At 38.3% G+C, this 17552-nt stretch overlaps 2 protein-coding genes across 3 annotated transcripts in view; one reads left to right on the top strand and one right to left on the bottom strand.

Moving 5' to 3' along the window:
• Positions 1 to 17552, bottom strand: part of RANBP6 (RAN binding protein 6) — a 286493-nt gene that overhangs the window by 114300 nt on the left and 154641 nt on the right. The window lies entirely within an intron of this gene.
• The window catches only part of IL33 (interleukin 33), a 32380-nt gene that overhangs the window by 8480 nt on the left and 6348 nt on the right, over positions 1 to 17552 (top strand). For both annotated transcript variants that reach the window (XM_060101401.1, XM_060101402.1), the window contains exons 2-3: positions 745 to 784; positions 11540 to 11647. In XM_060101401.1, the coding sequence (XP_059957384.1) occupies positions 11551 to 11647 (97 nt within the window). In that variant the 5' untranslated portion in view covers positions 745 to 784; positions 11540 to 11550. The remainder of the gene's footprint in view (positions 1 to 744; positions 785 to 11539; positions 11648 to 17552) is intronic.

Here is a 17552-nt window from a genome sequence, read left to right as displayed (position 1 = left end):
CCTAGGATTGTAGTTTTGGAGTTGAGGTATGCCTCTGTTGTGTACCAACTGCAAAGCAACATTAATTAGAGAAGAAAACATTAAGAAAACAAACCATCATATTATATTTGGGTTTCAGAAAAAAAGTCAGGAATCACTTTTTAAAAATGTTACACTATAGTAGAAAAAAAGGATTATTCTCTTAACCCCATGATCACAGATGGAGTTTTTATAGACTTTGAATACAACATACTTTAAAGAAATTTAGTCAAGTTATTACTGAATCATTATGATCTAATAATAATCCACCCTCAATGTTTTATTAAATAAAACATTGTCCAAATGACATACAATTTAACAAAGTATCTATTTTATGTAATTTATCACAAGCATTTGATAAACCAGGTAATATAGAGGTTCTACATGTGACATCAAAGCACTAAAGGCTGACTGACTGACTGGTTGGGTTTATTTTTAAGCACAAGGACAATTCTTATCTTCTGGTTGGGTGTCAGAAGTCTTAAGTTCAAACAAAGCAAAGGGTATTTTTAGAGCTTATATTTAGTCTTCATAGTATAACTAGCAAGCACCAACTAGTAGTTGACTTCCATTCTTAAAGAGGAAACTTTTTTCTTAAATGTTTTTATTTTTAAAGTGGTTCTGATACATTATCTTCTACCAATGCAAAGTTTTGCTGCTTTGGGCTGCCTTCTCTTAGTCCTAAATTTTATTTTATTTTATTTTTTTTATTGTTTGGCTGTACAGCTGCTGTGGAAGTGCAGAGTCTTAACCACTGAACCACCAGGTAAGTCCCTCTTGGTCCTAAATTTTAAACATTAAAGTCCTTATTTCCCCATTACCATAAACATCTGGCTCACCCTTTCGGAAGCTCCTCTTGTTATTCCTCAGTTTTTCAAATCTGTCTTCAAATGAAGCCTACTAGCCTCCAGGATCAATTCCAGAAATATCTAGTGGCATCCTTATGCACTGGGAATGGAAGTTAGGTATACTTTCACTGGCTTTAAACATATATATATATATATGGTATCTGGAATAAACTCTTCTTATCAATGTTTTATATAGTTAAGAAATGTACCATACCTAAAATCAGTCTGCTTCTTTAGAAATTTAAAGATATATATTGCATTCTACTTTGAAGATGCACTTCAAAATCTAAAGCTTTTCCTGTCTAAAATCTGATGTTTCTCTTAAAAAACAAACAGCAAGTCACCTGCTAGAATTTTGGATGCTGCCCAAATAACCATATCCTTGTTAGGGTTTGGAATTGTACAAATATTAAACCACTCTAGACTTTGGAATCTGGGCACTATTTCCAGAGTCAAAGCTGACATTAATGGGCAAGTTCTCATCTTTGGTTAAGCAATCTGTTTTGTTGTATTGTTGCCAATTCCAGATGCTCTCACGCTTCTTGGTATGTATTTGTGGAGAACAGGCAAGATCCAGAAATAATTCTTCCAAACATACATATACATAGATGCAATTACTATCTTTTTTATGAATAAACAGGGATGATAGAGTTTGATATAGCTTCATTGCCTACCCTTGCAAGTTGTTTTCCTTTGTGGATCTAGGTATAAACTTTTTAGAAAGCAAAACAAGGCAGGTCGAAAACAACGAACTGAAGCAAAACAGATTGGATTTTTATCTCCAGTTTTGAGAGCTGATTTTATGACCTAGTGACTCAGGTATATTCACATGCTGTGGCTTGGCACCTGCTTTTACTTTGTCTATTTCTCAGCAAAGCCTTTATCCAGATTGAGATTTTGCCCCCACTCCTTGTTCCCCTGCCACCTTCTATGGAATGCTGTGCCAGAAATATTTTCTGTGATTCAGTTTTAATCACATCTTCTAAAACCTTTCTCACTCTTCCCTCACATTGTCTTACAAGCTAGAAGGAAACAAATCAAGGCTGCATGCCCTTGTCCCCACCCGAAAAAGTGAGCAGTTTCATTGGTTCCTAGAGGTGGGACATTGCACTGTGGAAGAAGGTATTCAAACATTTATTAAATTCCATACTTGAGACAAAAGGACAGCATCAAAAATTTCCCTGATAAAATGGAACAGTTCCCTGTATTTTCTTCACACTTTGTTTTTCTTCGCTGTTGTTGCTTAAAATTTTAATGAAACATTAGCAGGTTATAGAGGAAAGAGCAGTCATAGCTACTGCTCTGTGAGGACCTAAGTTCTGGTCCTGGTCCTCTACCATATACTCATTCACTAGCTGTGTGACCTTAAGTAAGACCTGCTTTGAGTATCACTTCCCTCATCTGTAAATAAGGAGTTTTAGGCCAGCCCTGAAGTTTTTAATGGTACTCAGTGGACGGCAAATGTGCTTTAGTGGTTCTACAAATATGTGATGCTAATTTCACAGGTTCTGGGGCTACTCTAAGACTAAACACTGATCAATAAACCCAATCAAAATTTCCTTTTTTGCTCATCCAAATAGTTTCATTGTCTTCAGTGACTGATATTGCAATCTTCTCTCTTTTTAAAAATGTTCTGCAGTTTCATAATTAATATATCAAGATGTAGATTTTTTTCTTTTTTTAAACCTACTTGGGATTCATTGGGATTTTTAGATCTGAGGATTGGGGTCTTTCAATAATTCTGGAAAGTTCTCAGCCTTTATATCTTCAAATATTGCTCCTTTCCTATTCTATCTCCTTCTAAAATTCCAAATAGACACACATTAGACTGTCTCATTCTGTCCTTGAAGTCTCTTACCCCCATTTTTATATTTTTCGTCTTTTTAAAAAAGTAATAATTATTTTTTTAAAGTCTTTATTGAATTTGTTACAATACTGCTTCTGTTTTATGTTTTGGTTTTTTGGCCACGAGGCATGTGGGATCTTAGCTCCCTGAACAGGGATCTAACCCACAACCCCTGCATTGGAAGGCGAAGTCTGGACCACCAGGGAAGTCCCTACTTTTCATCTTTAAGTGTTCCTGGATTGTATTCCAAGGAATATCTTCAGATATATTTTCTAGTTCACTGACTCTCTCCATATGTGTCTAATCTGTTTAATCAATCCATGGAGCTTTAATTTCAACAATATATATTTCATTTCTAGATATTCTATTTGGCTCTTTTTCAAATCCATTTGTTCTTTGTTCATGTTTTCAATCTTTTTAGAACTCTACTTAAACATATTAAAATCAGTTGTTTTAAAAAAAATCAGTTGTTTTATATGTCATTTCTGATTGTTCTAATATATGAAGCCTTTGGAGGTTGGATTCTGCTGTCTGTTCCCTCCATGGGCTCTCACCATGATGCCTAGTATTCTTGTTTGTTTTATAAATCTTGACTGCAAATTACTCATTCATCCTGAAAATTTGTCTCTGTGAATATTCTGTGGCTTGAGTTGCAGCTGGTAAAATTCATCAAGATAAGATTTGAGTTTTCCTTTCCAATATGCCTTGGGATACTACCAACCTAAAACCATTTTATGTTTAATTCTCTATTTCAGGCTTTTGGAGGCACACAGGTAGTGAGTGTGAATACAGGCTGCAAACCCCTGTGGGGGCTGACTTTTCATGAGGAGATAAATTCTCAGAGGAATGGTTTCCCTTCCCTCAGACAAACAAGCTTCCTAGTTATCCCCTTCTGCAAGTGGGGTTTATTTATCTCAATCAGCCTTAACTTGTGAGTGTAGCCCTTTGGATATCCAGGTTTGTAAAGCAATTCCCTATTAGGATCCCCATCTTAGGCACATCCTGGGCTTTATTTCCTGGCCCCCGCACTTCATGTAGTTGTCCGCTCTCTCTAGCATTTAGCAGACAACTTTAGGAAAAAGCCAAGCTTGCATGCCTACTATACATTCTTTACTTTCATGCCAGCTCAACGATAAATTTGAAAAAACTTTAAAAAATATTTCTTACAGCATTATAATTGTTTTGTCAGGTGGGTTGGCCATGGTAACTAATCCACTGTTATGATTAATTAACTGATTAATTAACTTTATAATGAGCAAATATTATAAATTTAAATATATAAACCATAGTTATATTAATAAATTAACAAATTCCTGATTTTCTCTTTTTTGTGTCTTGGGGGTTCTATTCAATATTCCTTTCTCAGAAAAGGATTCTACTTCTTAAAAAGTTTTGAAAATTTCCTCTTCCACCCACAAACTGTAATGATTATAATGATTTCTCCTTATGATGTTGCTAAATCTAATCACTAGCTAGACCACCACTGATGGCGTATGAACTGAGTCTCAGTTTCACCCTCCCTTACAAGGTCAAATAATCCAGGTGTCATGTCATATTTTCAAACTTTTAATTTTGTTTTCTTAGTAGGGAAAACTTTTTGACCTAGAAAACTTTAAGCAGAAGCCCAGTATGGAAAAGAGGTTTCTGCTCTGGGCTCAGGAATAGGGAAGAAGATCTGAAAGCCAACAGATTTGAATTTCTCCACCCCTTTTCTGGAGTACCTCATGAATTCTAAAAGTGTGCTTGAGGTTTTAGGCTACGGGATCTTACGCAAGTTCTTTGATCTCTCTGTGCTTCAGTTTCCTCATCTGTAAAATGGGAAAGATAATAGTACCCCCTGATAAAACTGCTCTGATGATTGAATGAGTTATATATATAAAGCACTTAGTACAGTACAGTATTGACACAGAGTGAACACTATATAAAGGTTAATTTTTTAATATACAGATCTTTTAACTCTTCAAATATCCTATTGAATTTTTCATACTCCTTTGAATTTTTACAAAATTCATAATTTGTATATTACTTGTCCAGTTTTACTTAAAAAGAATGTTCAAAGTAAAAGAAAAAAGTGATCTCAACTTTAAACTTCAGAGTCAAACTAAAACCAAAGACCTATTTATTCTATGTTGTTTCATTCCCATACATTGCTTTCTTCTAGCACTTGGGGCTCTCTGAATCCATAAAAACAAAAACAAATCTACACTACAGACTCAATAGACTTCCATTTTCACTTTAAGTTTGCTCTAAAACAAAACATACCCAAGTCCATTATGTACCTTGATTTCGGATCCACCTCTACCCAAGATATGACATCTAGGTTACTTAATGCTCCCTTGTCCACCTGCCTCATCCTGTCTGCTATAAGGTTAGTGAAAAGAGAGGAGAAGGGCACAGGGCTGAGGCAGAGCTTGTGCATTTCTCCGAGGATGGCATCTTTTGGGTGGTCAAGGGGCTGGTGCGGCTGGTATAGAACCAAACCCAGGGAGAGGGGAAAGAAGGGGCTGAACCAGGAACCTGTATAGAAGCACAGGAAAGAGAGTCAAAAGGATAAGAAGACCCTGGCTTTCAAGAACCCTCTTCATTTTTGAGATGAGGAGACTGTGACCTAGAGAGCTGAAAAGCCCTGTGGGGAGGGAGCAAATCCTGGGTCTAAGCTTGAGAATGGGAGGTCATTCTACCTCTGCTTCTTCAAAAATTACTAAAGACTTGGTCCAATACACAGCTGGGTCTCCAAAGTATGTGAGGCATGGGGAGGGGCAACCAAGGGGAATAAAACAACACATTGAACTAAATAATTCAAAATGTTGATCACACTAAAACCACAGGGCCAGAGACCAAACATAATGTCAGCTTCTTTAAATGCTTTAGCAAAAGCATTGACCCAAGAACAAGAAGACCTGGGTTCTATTAGGCTGAGCCATATAAAACTGTCATTTCTGTAGGTCAAAATTCAGTAGTGCCCATTTCACACTGTTCAACCCACAGTTCCAGTTCCACCACTCTGTGGATCTTTGGGATTTGGACAGGGCTTCCATATATGTCCCGCTGGTGATGCCTGCCTTGTCTAGTTTGTAGGGTTTTTGTAAGCACAGATCCAAATTACACAACATTTATTGAGTGCCTGCTTATGGGTAGCTGCTTGGAAAACAAAAGATGACTAAGGTATAATGCTGGTTCCCAAGGAAATAGCAGTCCAGTGAAGGAAATAGGGAAACAAATAAAGTTGGATACGATAAGCGAATAAGGGAGGAAGCAATAAATTCTGCTGATTGGGAGACAAAGGAATTTGAATTGAGCTCTAAGGGTTAAATAGAAGTTTCCCAGGTAAAGGGGAAGAGGCAAGTTTAGCAAGAGGAACAACTTGAGCAAGGCACGGAGGTGTGAAAGTGCATGGTAGCTTGAGGAACAGTAAATAGTCCAGTGGGTGTAAAATGCACAGGGCATAGAGGAAGGGGCTGTGTGAGGCTAGAAAGTTTGAAGGGCAGGTCATACCAGTGTATAAAAATTATTAGATAAGACTGAATCCAGGAAAACTGTAAGAAAGCATAGAAGTGTTTTATAAATATTGTGTTATTTACCTTAAAGACATAAAAGAAAGTTTCCCTAAAAACTCATACCATCCTTCCCCTCCTCCAACAAAAGTTTCGGCTTGATTCATAGATTGATTTGCCAGATTTCTTAATAGAGTGTTTCCTCTCCCTAGGAGGCATGTAGAGACTTTCAGAGCAGTGGGGAGTGGGGGACAGGAAGTGATTCAGTTTGAGTGCAATCTCATGGTTCCCCAAACTCAACCTCCCTTTCTTCGACATCACTTATTCTGATCTCCCCCAGAAGAACGAAGTGAAGCCACCACAACCAAGGGAGTAGAGGGTCAGTGTGAGTACACTCCTCTCTTACCTTCTCCCTTCTGCTTCCCTGCAAAATCTCTCAGAATTAAGTCATACAGTGTTGCCAAGCTTAGACATAATCCCCATTTTTTCTTCCTCCTACCAGCCAGGACAACTTTTGGGATGCTGACTTCTTTCAGTAATTTTCTGGTACCCAACAATGGGTTGTGTAATTCCATCACACCCTCAGAGATCCTCTGCACAAACAAGAACATGAAATCTTGATGAGACAGTGAATGGAATTAAAGGCCCAGGAATTTAATTCTACCTCATTCTACCAATGGCTTCCATGGAATAAGAGAAAGAACCAGATGGACTTGATTTCAGATTCTGGATTTGTTACTTATTAGCTATGTGGCCTTTTCCAAAATACTTGATCTCTCTGAGCCTCTATTTCCTCACTTCTAAAATGGAGGCAATCATATTCAAATACTAGTGTCATGGTGACAATTATAAATAATGTATGTAAAACATCTGACCCACAGAAGATGCCCAAGATACTGTAACTGTTATAACCGTTAGCATTATCGCCACCACCATCATTATTAAGAGTTTGCACTAATGCAGACTCCCTACTGGTTTCATTCCTACCCTCTTACTGCCCTCGATCTGTTCCTAAAATGGCAGCCAGAGCACTCTTTGAAAAACTAAGTCATATTCAATATTACTTAAAACCCTTCTTTGGTTTCCCATTGTACTTTGTTTTTTTGTTTTGTTTTGTTAATCGTTATTGGAGTATAGTTGCTTTACAATGTTGTGTTATTTTCTGCTGTACAACCAAGTGAATCAGCTATATGTATACATATATTCCCACACCCCCTCCCTCTTGAGCCTCCCTCCCATCCTCCCTATCCCAGCCTGCTACGTTGTCACAAAGCATCGAGTTGATTTCCCTGTGCTATGCAGCAGCTTCCCACTAGCCACCCATTTTGCATTTGGTACTGTATATATGTCAGTGCTGCTCTCTCACTTCTTCTCAGCTTACCCCTCCCCCTCTGTTTCCTCAAGTCCATTTTCTACATCTGTATCTTTATTCCTGCCCTGCAACTAGGTTCATCAGTACTGTTTTTTTTTAGATTCCATATATGTGCATTAGCGTATGGTATTTTTCTCTTTCTGACTTACTTCACTCTGTATGACAGACTCTAAGTCCATCCACCTCATTACAAATAACTCAATTTCATTCTTTTTTATGGCTGAGTAATATTCCATTGTATATATGTGCCACATCTTCTTTATCCATTGAACTGTTAATGGACATTTAGGTTGCTTCCATGTCCTGGTTATTGTAAATAGTGGTGCAATGAATATTGTGGTACATATATCTTTTTGAATTATGGTTTTCTTAGGGTATACACCCAGTAGTGGAATTGCTGGGTCATATGGTACTTCTATTTTTAGATTTTTAAGGAATGTTGTACTGTTCTCCATAGTGGCTGTATCAATTTACATTCCCACCAACAGTGCAAGAGGGTACCCTTTTCTCCATACTCTCTCCAGCATTTATTGTTTGTAGGTTTGCAGTGTCATTTGTTATTTCTCCTTTTTCATTTCTAATTCTATTGATTTGAGTCTTCTCCCTTTTTTTCTTGATGAGTCTGGCTAATGGGTTATCAATTTTGTTTATCTTCTCAAAGTACCAGCTTTTAGTTTTATTGATCTTTGCTATTGTTTCCTTCATTTGTTTTTCATTTATTTCTGATCTGATCTTTATGATTTCTTTCCTTCTGCTAACTTTGGGGGGTTTTTGTTCTTCTTTCTCTAATTGCTTTAGGTGTAAGGTTAGGTTGTTTGTTTGAGATGTTTCTTGTTTCTTAAGGTAGGATCGTATTGTTATAAAGTTCCCTCTTAGAACTGCTTTTCCTGCATCCCATAGGTTTTCGGTTGTTGTGTTTTCATTGTGATTTTTTTCTAAGTATTTTTTGATTTCCTCTTTGATTTCTTCAGTGATCTCTTGGTTATTAAGTAGTGTATTGTTTAGCCTCCATGTGTTTGCATTTTTTACAGATCTTTTCCTGTAATTGATATCTAGTCTCATAGCGTTGTGGTTGGAAAAGATACTTGATACAATTTCAATTTTCTTAAATTTACCAAGGCTTGATTTGTGACCCGAGATATGATCTATCCTGGAGAATGTTCCATGAGCACTTGAGAAAAATGTGTATTCTGTTGTTTTTGGATGGAATGTCCTATAAATATCAATTAAGTCCATCTTGTTTAATGTATCATTTAAAGCTTGTGTTTCCTTATTTATTTTCATTTTGGATGATCTGTCCATTGGTGAAAGTGGGGTGTTAAAGTCCCCTACTCTTATTGTGTTACTGTCGATTTCCCCTTTTATGGCTGTTAGGAGCACCTCAATACATAAGGGAAATGCTATGTTGGGCTCAGAAATATTTACAATTGTTATATCTTCCTCTTGGATTGATCCCTTGATCATTATGTAGTGTCTTTCTTTATCTCTTCTAATAGCTGTTATTTAAAAGTCTATTATATCTGCTATGAGAATTGCTACTCCAGCTTTCTTCTGATTTCCATTTGCATGGAATATCTTTTTCCATCCCCACACTTTGAGTCTGTATGTGTCCCTAGATCTGAAGTGTGTCTCTTGTAGACAGCACATATATGGGTCTTGTTTTTGTATCCATTCAGCTAATGTATGTCTTTTGGTTGGAGCATTTAATCCATTTACATTTAAGGTAATTATCAATATGTATGTTTGATTACCCTTTTCTTAATTGTTTTGGGTTTGTTATTGTAGGGCTTTTCCTTCTCTTGTGTTTCCTGCCTAGACAAGTTCCTTTAGCATTTGTTGTAAAGCTAGTTTGGTGGTGCTGAATTCTCTTAGCTTTTGCTTGTCTGTAAAGCTTTTAATTTCTCTGTCAAATCTGATTGAGATCCTTGCTGAGTAGAGTAATCTTGCTTGTAGGTTTTTCTCCTTCATCACTTTAAATATGTCCTGCCACTCTCTTCTGGCTTGCAGAGTTTCTGCTGAAACATCAGCTGTTAACCGTATGGGGATTGCCTTGGGTGCTATTTGTTGTTTTTCCCTTGCTGCTTTTAATATGTTTTCTTTGTATTGAATTTTTGATAGTTTGATTAATATGTGTCTTGGCGTGTTTCTCCTTGGATTTAACCTGTATGGGACCCTCTGTGCTTCCTGGACTTGATTAACTACTTCCTTTCCCATATTAGGGAAGTTTTCAACTATAATCCTTCAAATATTTTCTCAGTCCCTTTCTTTTTCTCTTCTTCTTCTGGGACCCCCATAATTCGAATGTTGGTGCATTTAATATTGGCCCAGAGGTCTCTGAGACTGTCCTCAATTCTTTTCATTCTTTTTTCTTTATTCTGCTCTGCAGTAGTTATCTCCACTATTTTCTCTTCCAGGTCACTTATCCGTTCTTCTGTCTCAGTTATTCTGCTATTGATCCCTTCTAGAGAATTTTTAATTTCATTTATTGTGTTGTTCATCACTGTTTGCTCTAGTTCTTCTAGGTCCTTGTTAAACGTTTCTTGTATTTTCACTATTCTATTTCCAAGATTTTGGATCATCTTTACTATCATTATTCTGAATTGTTTTTTCAGGTAGACTGCCTATTTCCTCTTTGTTAGGTCTCATGGGTTTTTGCCTTGCTCCTTCATCTGCTGTGTGTTTCTCTGTATTCTCATTTTGCTTATCTTACTGTGTTTGGGGTCTCCTTTTTGCAGGCTGCAGGTTCGTAGATCCCGTTGTTTCCAGTGTCTGTCCCCAGTGGCTAAAGTTGGTTCAGTGGGTTGTGTAGGCTTCCTGGTGGAGGGGACTAGTGCCTGTGTTCTGGTGGATGAGGCTGAATCTTGTCTTTCTGGTGGGCAGGTCCACATCTGGTGGTGTGTTTTGGGGTGTCTGTGGCCTTATTATGATTTTAGGCAGCCTTTCTGCTAATGGATGGGGTTGTGTTCCTGTCTTACTAGTTGTTTGGCATAGGGTGTCCAGCACTGTAGCTTGCTGGCCATTGATTGGAGCTGGGCCTTGGCATTGAGATGGAGATCTCTGGGAGATTTTTGCTGTTTGACATTACATGGAGCTGGGGGGTCTCTTGTGGACCAGTGTCCTGAACTTGGCTCTCCCACCTCAGAGTCACAGCCTTGATGCCCGGCTGGAGCACCAAAAGCCTGTCATCCACATGACTGCTAGTGTTGGAGGGTCTCCTGCAGAGGCGGGGGGTGGCTGTGGCTCACCATGGGGACAAGGACACTGGCAGCAGAAGTTCTGGGAAGTACTCCTTGGCGTGAACCTTCCCAGAGTCTGCCATTAGCCTCACCAAAGTGCCCAGGTAGCAACCATCATTTTTTTGATGCACAAAGTATGCCAAATTTGCCCAGCAGGAGACCCTTCAAAGGGCTCCTGTGTCCTTTTGACATAATCTGACTAGTTTTTTAATGACTCACTGCTTTATGGCACAACAAGATACTCAATGTTCACTTCTAGTTTCCCAGCCCAGATCTAGAATCCTGGTTCCTTTTAGTGGAGAAAGTATGTGGAAACTAAGATATGGGCACACTGATATTGCTAATTCAAATTTTACACTACAGGGATTTTCCCTTCTTCTTTTATTTTATATTTATATCTCCTTTGCCCTGAAGTGAAAATCCTATAACACCAATACATTTGTTTTATTCCATAGTATAGCAAAAACAATCTAGAATTTCAATAACAATATTTCCACTAAAAACAAACCCACAAAGTAAAGTTTAAGATTTCTTTAAAGTTCTTTTTGTCCTCTCACTATATTTCTAGTATAGATATATATTCAGAATATGATGTTCAAATTTTACTGAAATTATTATTTTCTCTATGTGGCTATGTTATCAATTTTATATTGAGTTAGCCACAGTTGTTTCTGTTTGTTTTCAAGTTGAGACAATTGAACTAATGTTATATGTTAATCCAACAGAAGCCTGAAAAATGAAGCCTAAAATGAAGTATTCAACCACCAAAATTTCCCTAGCAAAGATGAACAGCTCAGCAGGCAAAGCCTTGGTAAAATCTCCGAAGTTGAGAAGTAAGGACTTAAGCCTTTCTGATTGTTTTACACACTATTTTTTATCTGTTACCAAATCTTTATTATTCCAATGTTTATACACTCTACCTTACCAAAAACTACTAAGAATACAAGAGCTGAAATTGAAAGGGATGGCTCATAAATGTGTAACACAGTCAGTACTGTTTTTTGTTGTTGTTGGTTTTTTTTTTTTTTTTGCGGTACGCGGGCCTCTCACTGTTCTGGTCTCTCCCTTTGCGGAGCACAGGCTCCGGATGCTCAGGTTCAGCGGCCATGGCTCATGGGTCTAGCCCCTCTGCGGCATGTGGGATCTTCTCGGACCGGGGCACGAACCCGTGTCCCCTGCATCGGCAGGCGGACTCTCAACCATTGCGCCACCAGCGAAGCCCAGTGCTGGTTTTAAACAGACTATATCTGGCCAACTTTTGCTTATTTGATATATCACAGAACAGGAGTGGCTCAGATGACTTAAACCTGCTAATAGTGATAAACATCATTATGGTCCTTCATATTAACCCCTTCTCTACCCACGCCTCCTGCCACCAAATCCCAAAACCTTTTCCCCAGATTTCCTAACAAAAATTTAAATGGACCCACTTTTATTCAACAAACATTTAAGACCTTTGGTATGTCAAGTTTGTGGTCTTGACTTGAGACTTCTGATAAAGGAGAGAATAACAAGCAAATATATTTGAATAATCCAGGACCCAAATAAAGCAGAATTGACCAAATGATGCTCAAGTCTGTCCAATTGCAAACTCAAAGTGTTTGGAATAAGTTGAAAAGTAACTAAGTCAGGTAGTAGCCTTAGCTTTAAGACCAAAGGACTATTAACATCTTTGATTCTTAAAATTACTTATCCTAGAAAAGAATTATGCAAATTTATTCTCATGTTTTTCATTTGAGAGCAGTAACACAAAAGAATTAACAGAGCTCTGGTGGACCAGAAAGAAAATAGAGTATGAGAAATGGTAGGGGGGACTGGCATACCTTTGTCCTTTGTGCTCTTCTGCATTTCCCTGAACATTTTAGGCCAGAAGGAAAGCAGTGTTAAAGAATATCATTTCTGTCTCCCTGAGGCTCTGGCCCACCCATGCTCTTCTTTTGTAAGTAGGCAAACCAGTAATTGGACCATGGTTTCTGAATCACCAGGAAATCACAGCTAAGTTAGTTGTTTTATTTATGTCTGAGTCAAAATGCTCCTTGCAGGAACAGTGACTCATTAGAAGTGACTCTGTGTCCCCAAATTCCCTCTTAATAAAGAATGAATTTTCTTTGTACCCTAGGAGATGTGGGCTCTATGTAGATGCTGGAATGAGGGAGGGAGCAGGCTGGAATATACACCAGAGTTGCTGGCATTGATGGAAAATGAAAATGTAACCCCACCTGTCAGGGTTCAGTGGCCCTAACAGCTTATTTACACCATTCAGAGAAACAATGATAAAGATAATCCCAAATTTCATCACATTATTTTTATGGTTCCTTAGCAGATTTTCCCTTCCAACAATATTGGCTCAGTTTAATACTATAATTGTCATTATTTAAACACTCCTGGCTAAAATTTCAACAGATACCTGTGTGGTGTGTGACAGGTATGAACTGCTTTTCAAAACTCAGGGTGCAAGAAATGTCACATCTTATTTTTCTAAATAAACTGCTCTGAGCCCCCAAACAACAAAGTTCATTTTAATTCCTTCTCCTCCCCTGGCTAGCAGGATCTTACACAATCACAAAGCCATAAAACGCAATACCCAACCACTACAGGTATCCATACAGTCAGGTCCCACATAAGTTCTGATCAGCACCAGGGCATTTCACCTCTAGTGCCAACAGGGTACGGGACTTCATGAGCTAGAGTAAAGCCTCTCCCCAAACTCATCTCCTTCCCCATTTCTAGGAAGCTACTCCTCAGGGTCAGGCCATTCTCCTCTGTTAATTCCTCTCCCCCACATCCATCAACACTTTCCCTGCCCTGAAAATACAGTGTCCTTATGTATCTATCCAAAGGTCACAATACGGGAGCCCTGGGACATATCTATCCAGCAGGAGTATTTTAGTTGGCCTGAATAGTGTTACTGTTGTCTTTTAATTGAGACAACATTTTAAAATTGGGAGATTTTGCATAAAAGTCTGAACGTGTGGTTTCTCTCAAAAAATCTGAAGATCTAGCAACAAATGGGCCCATATCCTTACATGGCAATAGTTGGAGGTAGAACTGAGTAGGGATCACCCCCTTTAGTTTGCAGCTCTCCACAGAAGATCTTCTGTTACAGTGAAGGAGGTTTCACTTTATCCTGTGGACAGTAGGGAACCAACTGAAAATGTTTAATTGAGGAAAAACAAGACATTTTTATTTTGGAAAGACCATGTTAGTAGTAGTGAAGATAGAGCAAGGAGGCAAGAGTAGAAATAGAAACTGGTCAGAGGTCTACTGCACTCATCTTAGGGGTCCGGTGATGAGGGCCTGACCTAAGATGACAGAATGGAAAGACTAAAATTCAGATATGTACAGAGAGTGAAATCAGTAAGGTAAACCGAATGAATTGAAGGATGGAGAGAGGGGAAAATGGATAATTCTCAGCTTTCTGATTTAAAAATTGGGCAGATAATGGCAGAGAGAGGTACTGTTTTTATAGACAGGGAATTATGGAGGAATATATTGGGGGTAAAAGATAAAGAATTTGTTTTTTTATTATGAGTATATTTGCATTTGGGGTATGTGTAGGTCATTCAGGTAGAGATGTCCAGAATTCAGAAGGCTCTACATAGATAGAAATAGACATGCTTTAAGGTAACTTTAGTCAAAATGCCCTGTGGTATCAAAATTTCTGTAGAGAAAGAGCAACAGATATAAAGCTCAGGAGACAGACCAAAGGTAGAGTTACAGTTTGGGGAGTCATCAACATATAAAAAGATGATTGAAGTCATTGGAGCAAGCACGATTGCCCAGAAAGAAAGCCTAGAGTGAGAAAAAAAGGCAAAGGACAAAACCTTCAGGAACACCAACATTTTAGGATCAGGCAGAGAAGGAAGAACTAACAAAGAGACAGAGACGGACTGATCAGAGGGAAACAAGGAGAATCCAAGGAGACAGCTGATACAACAATAAGGGAAGAAGGGTTCAAAGAAGGATGTGATCCCCAAGTCAAATGCAACAAATGGGTCAAAGGTAGTAAACAGGGCAAAGAGACCTTGGTAAAATTAGTGTTTGGGGAAAAAATGAAAGATGAAGTGATTCCCTTCTGTAGTTCCTGTCAGCCATGGTCTGGCTCTACAAAAAGATTTCCAGGCCCATTCCCATTTACTCACCAGAAAGGCCTGAGGGATTTCATCATGCAGTTGCTATGATGAAACTGCTTATGAGAATTTCCTTAAAAGCCATATAAATACACTGCCCTCAGATATCAAGCAGGATGGAGACATAGGAAATGGCAACAGCCTTTTCATAAGTTTGAGCTGGCTCTTTGACCCTAGTGGAACACTCTCTTCTACAGAACTCCCATGGCCATGACAGCTTCATGCTTTCCTCCCAAGAACACATCCCTCACACCACAGTTTCAGCTGCCCCGAATACCAAAGTATACCTTCTTCCACACTCTCCCAATGTAAAGTATTTTAAATACTTCAAACACAGTCAGCCCCCAAGGAATTATACCCAGTGTTTGTCTCACTAGATGCTAGCCCTTACATTCACATATTTAGCCCCCAGTTCTCTTCTTCTACATCCATAATATTTCCCCAGTGCTATGACCCTCACTTCTAACTACCCAAGACCCATATCCTCCTCCCCAAAGAGTCCACTCTCAATATTAGACATACTTGGCATGGGATACCTCATGGGATGCTACACACAATGAGAAGCATACAGGAATGAGCATGCTTAGAGCATCATCTTATGCCTTTTAACTCTGAAGAGACAATGTGATACTGTATAGTGTAAACCCTGACAGCTGGATTTTGTTTTTCTATTTTGTAAGGCAAGTGCCCGACTTAAGCTTTGCTGAGGCATGCACTTCAAAGAGGTATCCACTTCAAAGAGGCATCTACTTCAAAGATGGCTATCTCAAATAAATACATGGCCAGCCACAAGACTAGATAAAGAAAAGGAGATCTTGGCTGATTTTCATAACTGGCCATTTGGACTACTTTCTTTTTTTCTCTTCCCACACTTTAAATTCCTGCTTTTAAATTCACCAATAAATAGCGAACTCTCGCTATCCTAGGCTCCCACCCTCAACCCCAATAAAAGCAGAACCCCACGCCCGTGTACCCTCTCTACCTGTGACTTCTCGGTGGGGTCCCAGATATGCAGTGTAATTTACAGATCCTATAATTAATTAACCTTTATTTCTTCAGTTTCCTGATGGTTATTGCTGAAGGTCATCTTGCAATCATAATAAGAACCTTAACAGCCAGTCCAAAAACAACACTGGCTATTGACAGGCTAAGACCAGCACAAAACATGCAATTAATGACATATTGTATTAAATTAGTTGTCAGGAGACCAAGTTCAGTGTTGGCTCTGGCACAGCTTTGTAAATTATCTTTGCACTATATAAATGTGAGATACCATAGCTGACATATCTGTATTATAAAGGAATATTAAGGATTTCCAGGGTGAATGAGTATGATTTAATGGCCTTGCCCTGTTCAGACAGTTGAAGATATTTAAAGGTAGATGCCTATCTGAATTGGAAGTAAGATATAGATAATTCAAAACAGTAACTAACGGGTTTCCCTGGTGGCGCAGTGGTTGAGAGTCCGCCTGCCAATGCAGGGGACACAGGTTCGTGCCCCGGTCCAGGAAGATCCCACATGCCGCGGAGCGGCTGGGCCCGTGAGCCATGGCCACTGAGCCTGTGCGTCTGGAGCCTGTGCTCCGCAACGGGAGAGGCCACAACAGTGAGAGGCCCGCGTAACGCAAAAAAAAAAAAGTAACTAACAAAAGTTTATTCCACTTAACTTTGTAAAGCCTATTAGGAAGGAAAATCTTCTTGAGAATTAAAAAAAAAATCATAGAATGGATCTCAAATCACAAGTAATTATTTTCATTTTCTGAATTACTGTCAATAATTGAAATTTGGCTATATTGCATAAATTGCATGATAATTCATTTACTATAATGTTGGAAATTGAGATCCTATGACTCAAGTGTTTCTTTTCTATTTGACTTTGAAAGGCTTTTTATGATTTCCAAGTGACAAATTTAATGTTTTATTTGAGATTTTAATTTTTATTTGGATAAATGAAATAAGAATTACTGAATAACTGATTATATATTTTTTACTTCAACTGATTTAATTTCAATTTGCATTTTGCTATTCCCTAAAGTTGTAGTGTAGCATTTTTTTAGATGGAGGTAGATGGAAGCATAGCTTTGATATTAGACACACTTGAGTCACAACTTCTCACCAGACCTGTAAGCTTGGGCAAGTGTCATGACTGCTAAGAACTTCAAATCATCATCTGTAAAACAAAGAGAATAATACCTACCTTGCAATATTATTTGTGAAGGGTTAAAGGAAACAGTATGTAGAATTATCAGCACAGTGATTGGCCCACTGTAGACACACTAATATTTGACAAGGGAGTCAAAAATACTCAATGGTCTCTTCAATAAACAGTGCTAGGAAAACTGGATAATAACATGTAAAAGAATGAAACCTAACTCCTATCTACACCACTCACAAAAATTAACGCCCAATGGATTAAAGACTTAAATGTAAGACCTGAAACCACAAAACTCCTAGAAGAAAACATAGGCAGAAAGCTCCCTAACATGATCGGCTATTTTTAGTATCAATATATAGACTATAGTCATCTCTCCAAAATTACTAAAAGTATATTCTAGATAAGTAGAAATGATTGTAGATTTCATATGATCAACGAGCTCCCCCTCAGTTAG

The sequence above is a fragment of the Mesoplodon densirostris genome, chromosome 6 (assembly GCF_025265405.1).
Source record: "Mesoplodon densirostris isolate mMesDen1 chromosome 6, mMesDen1 primary haplotype, whole genome shotgun sequence".
Lineage (NCBI taxonomy): Eukaryota > Metazoa > Chordata > Mammalia > Artiodactyla > Ziphiidae > Mesoplodon > Mesoplodon densirostris.
This window is presented reverse-complemented; position numbering and strand designations above follow the sequence as displayed.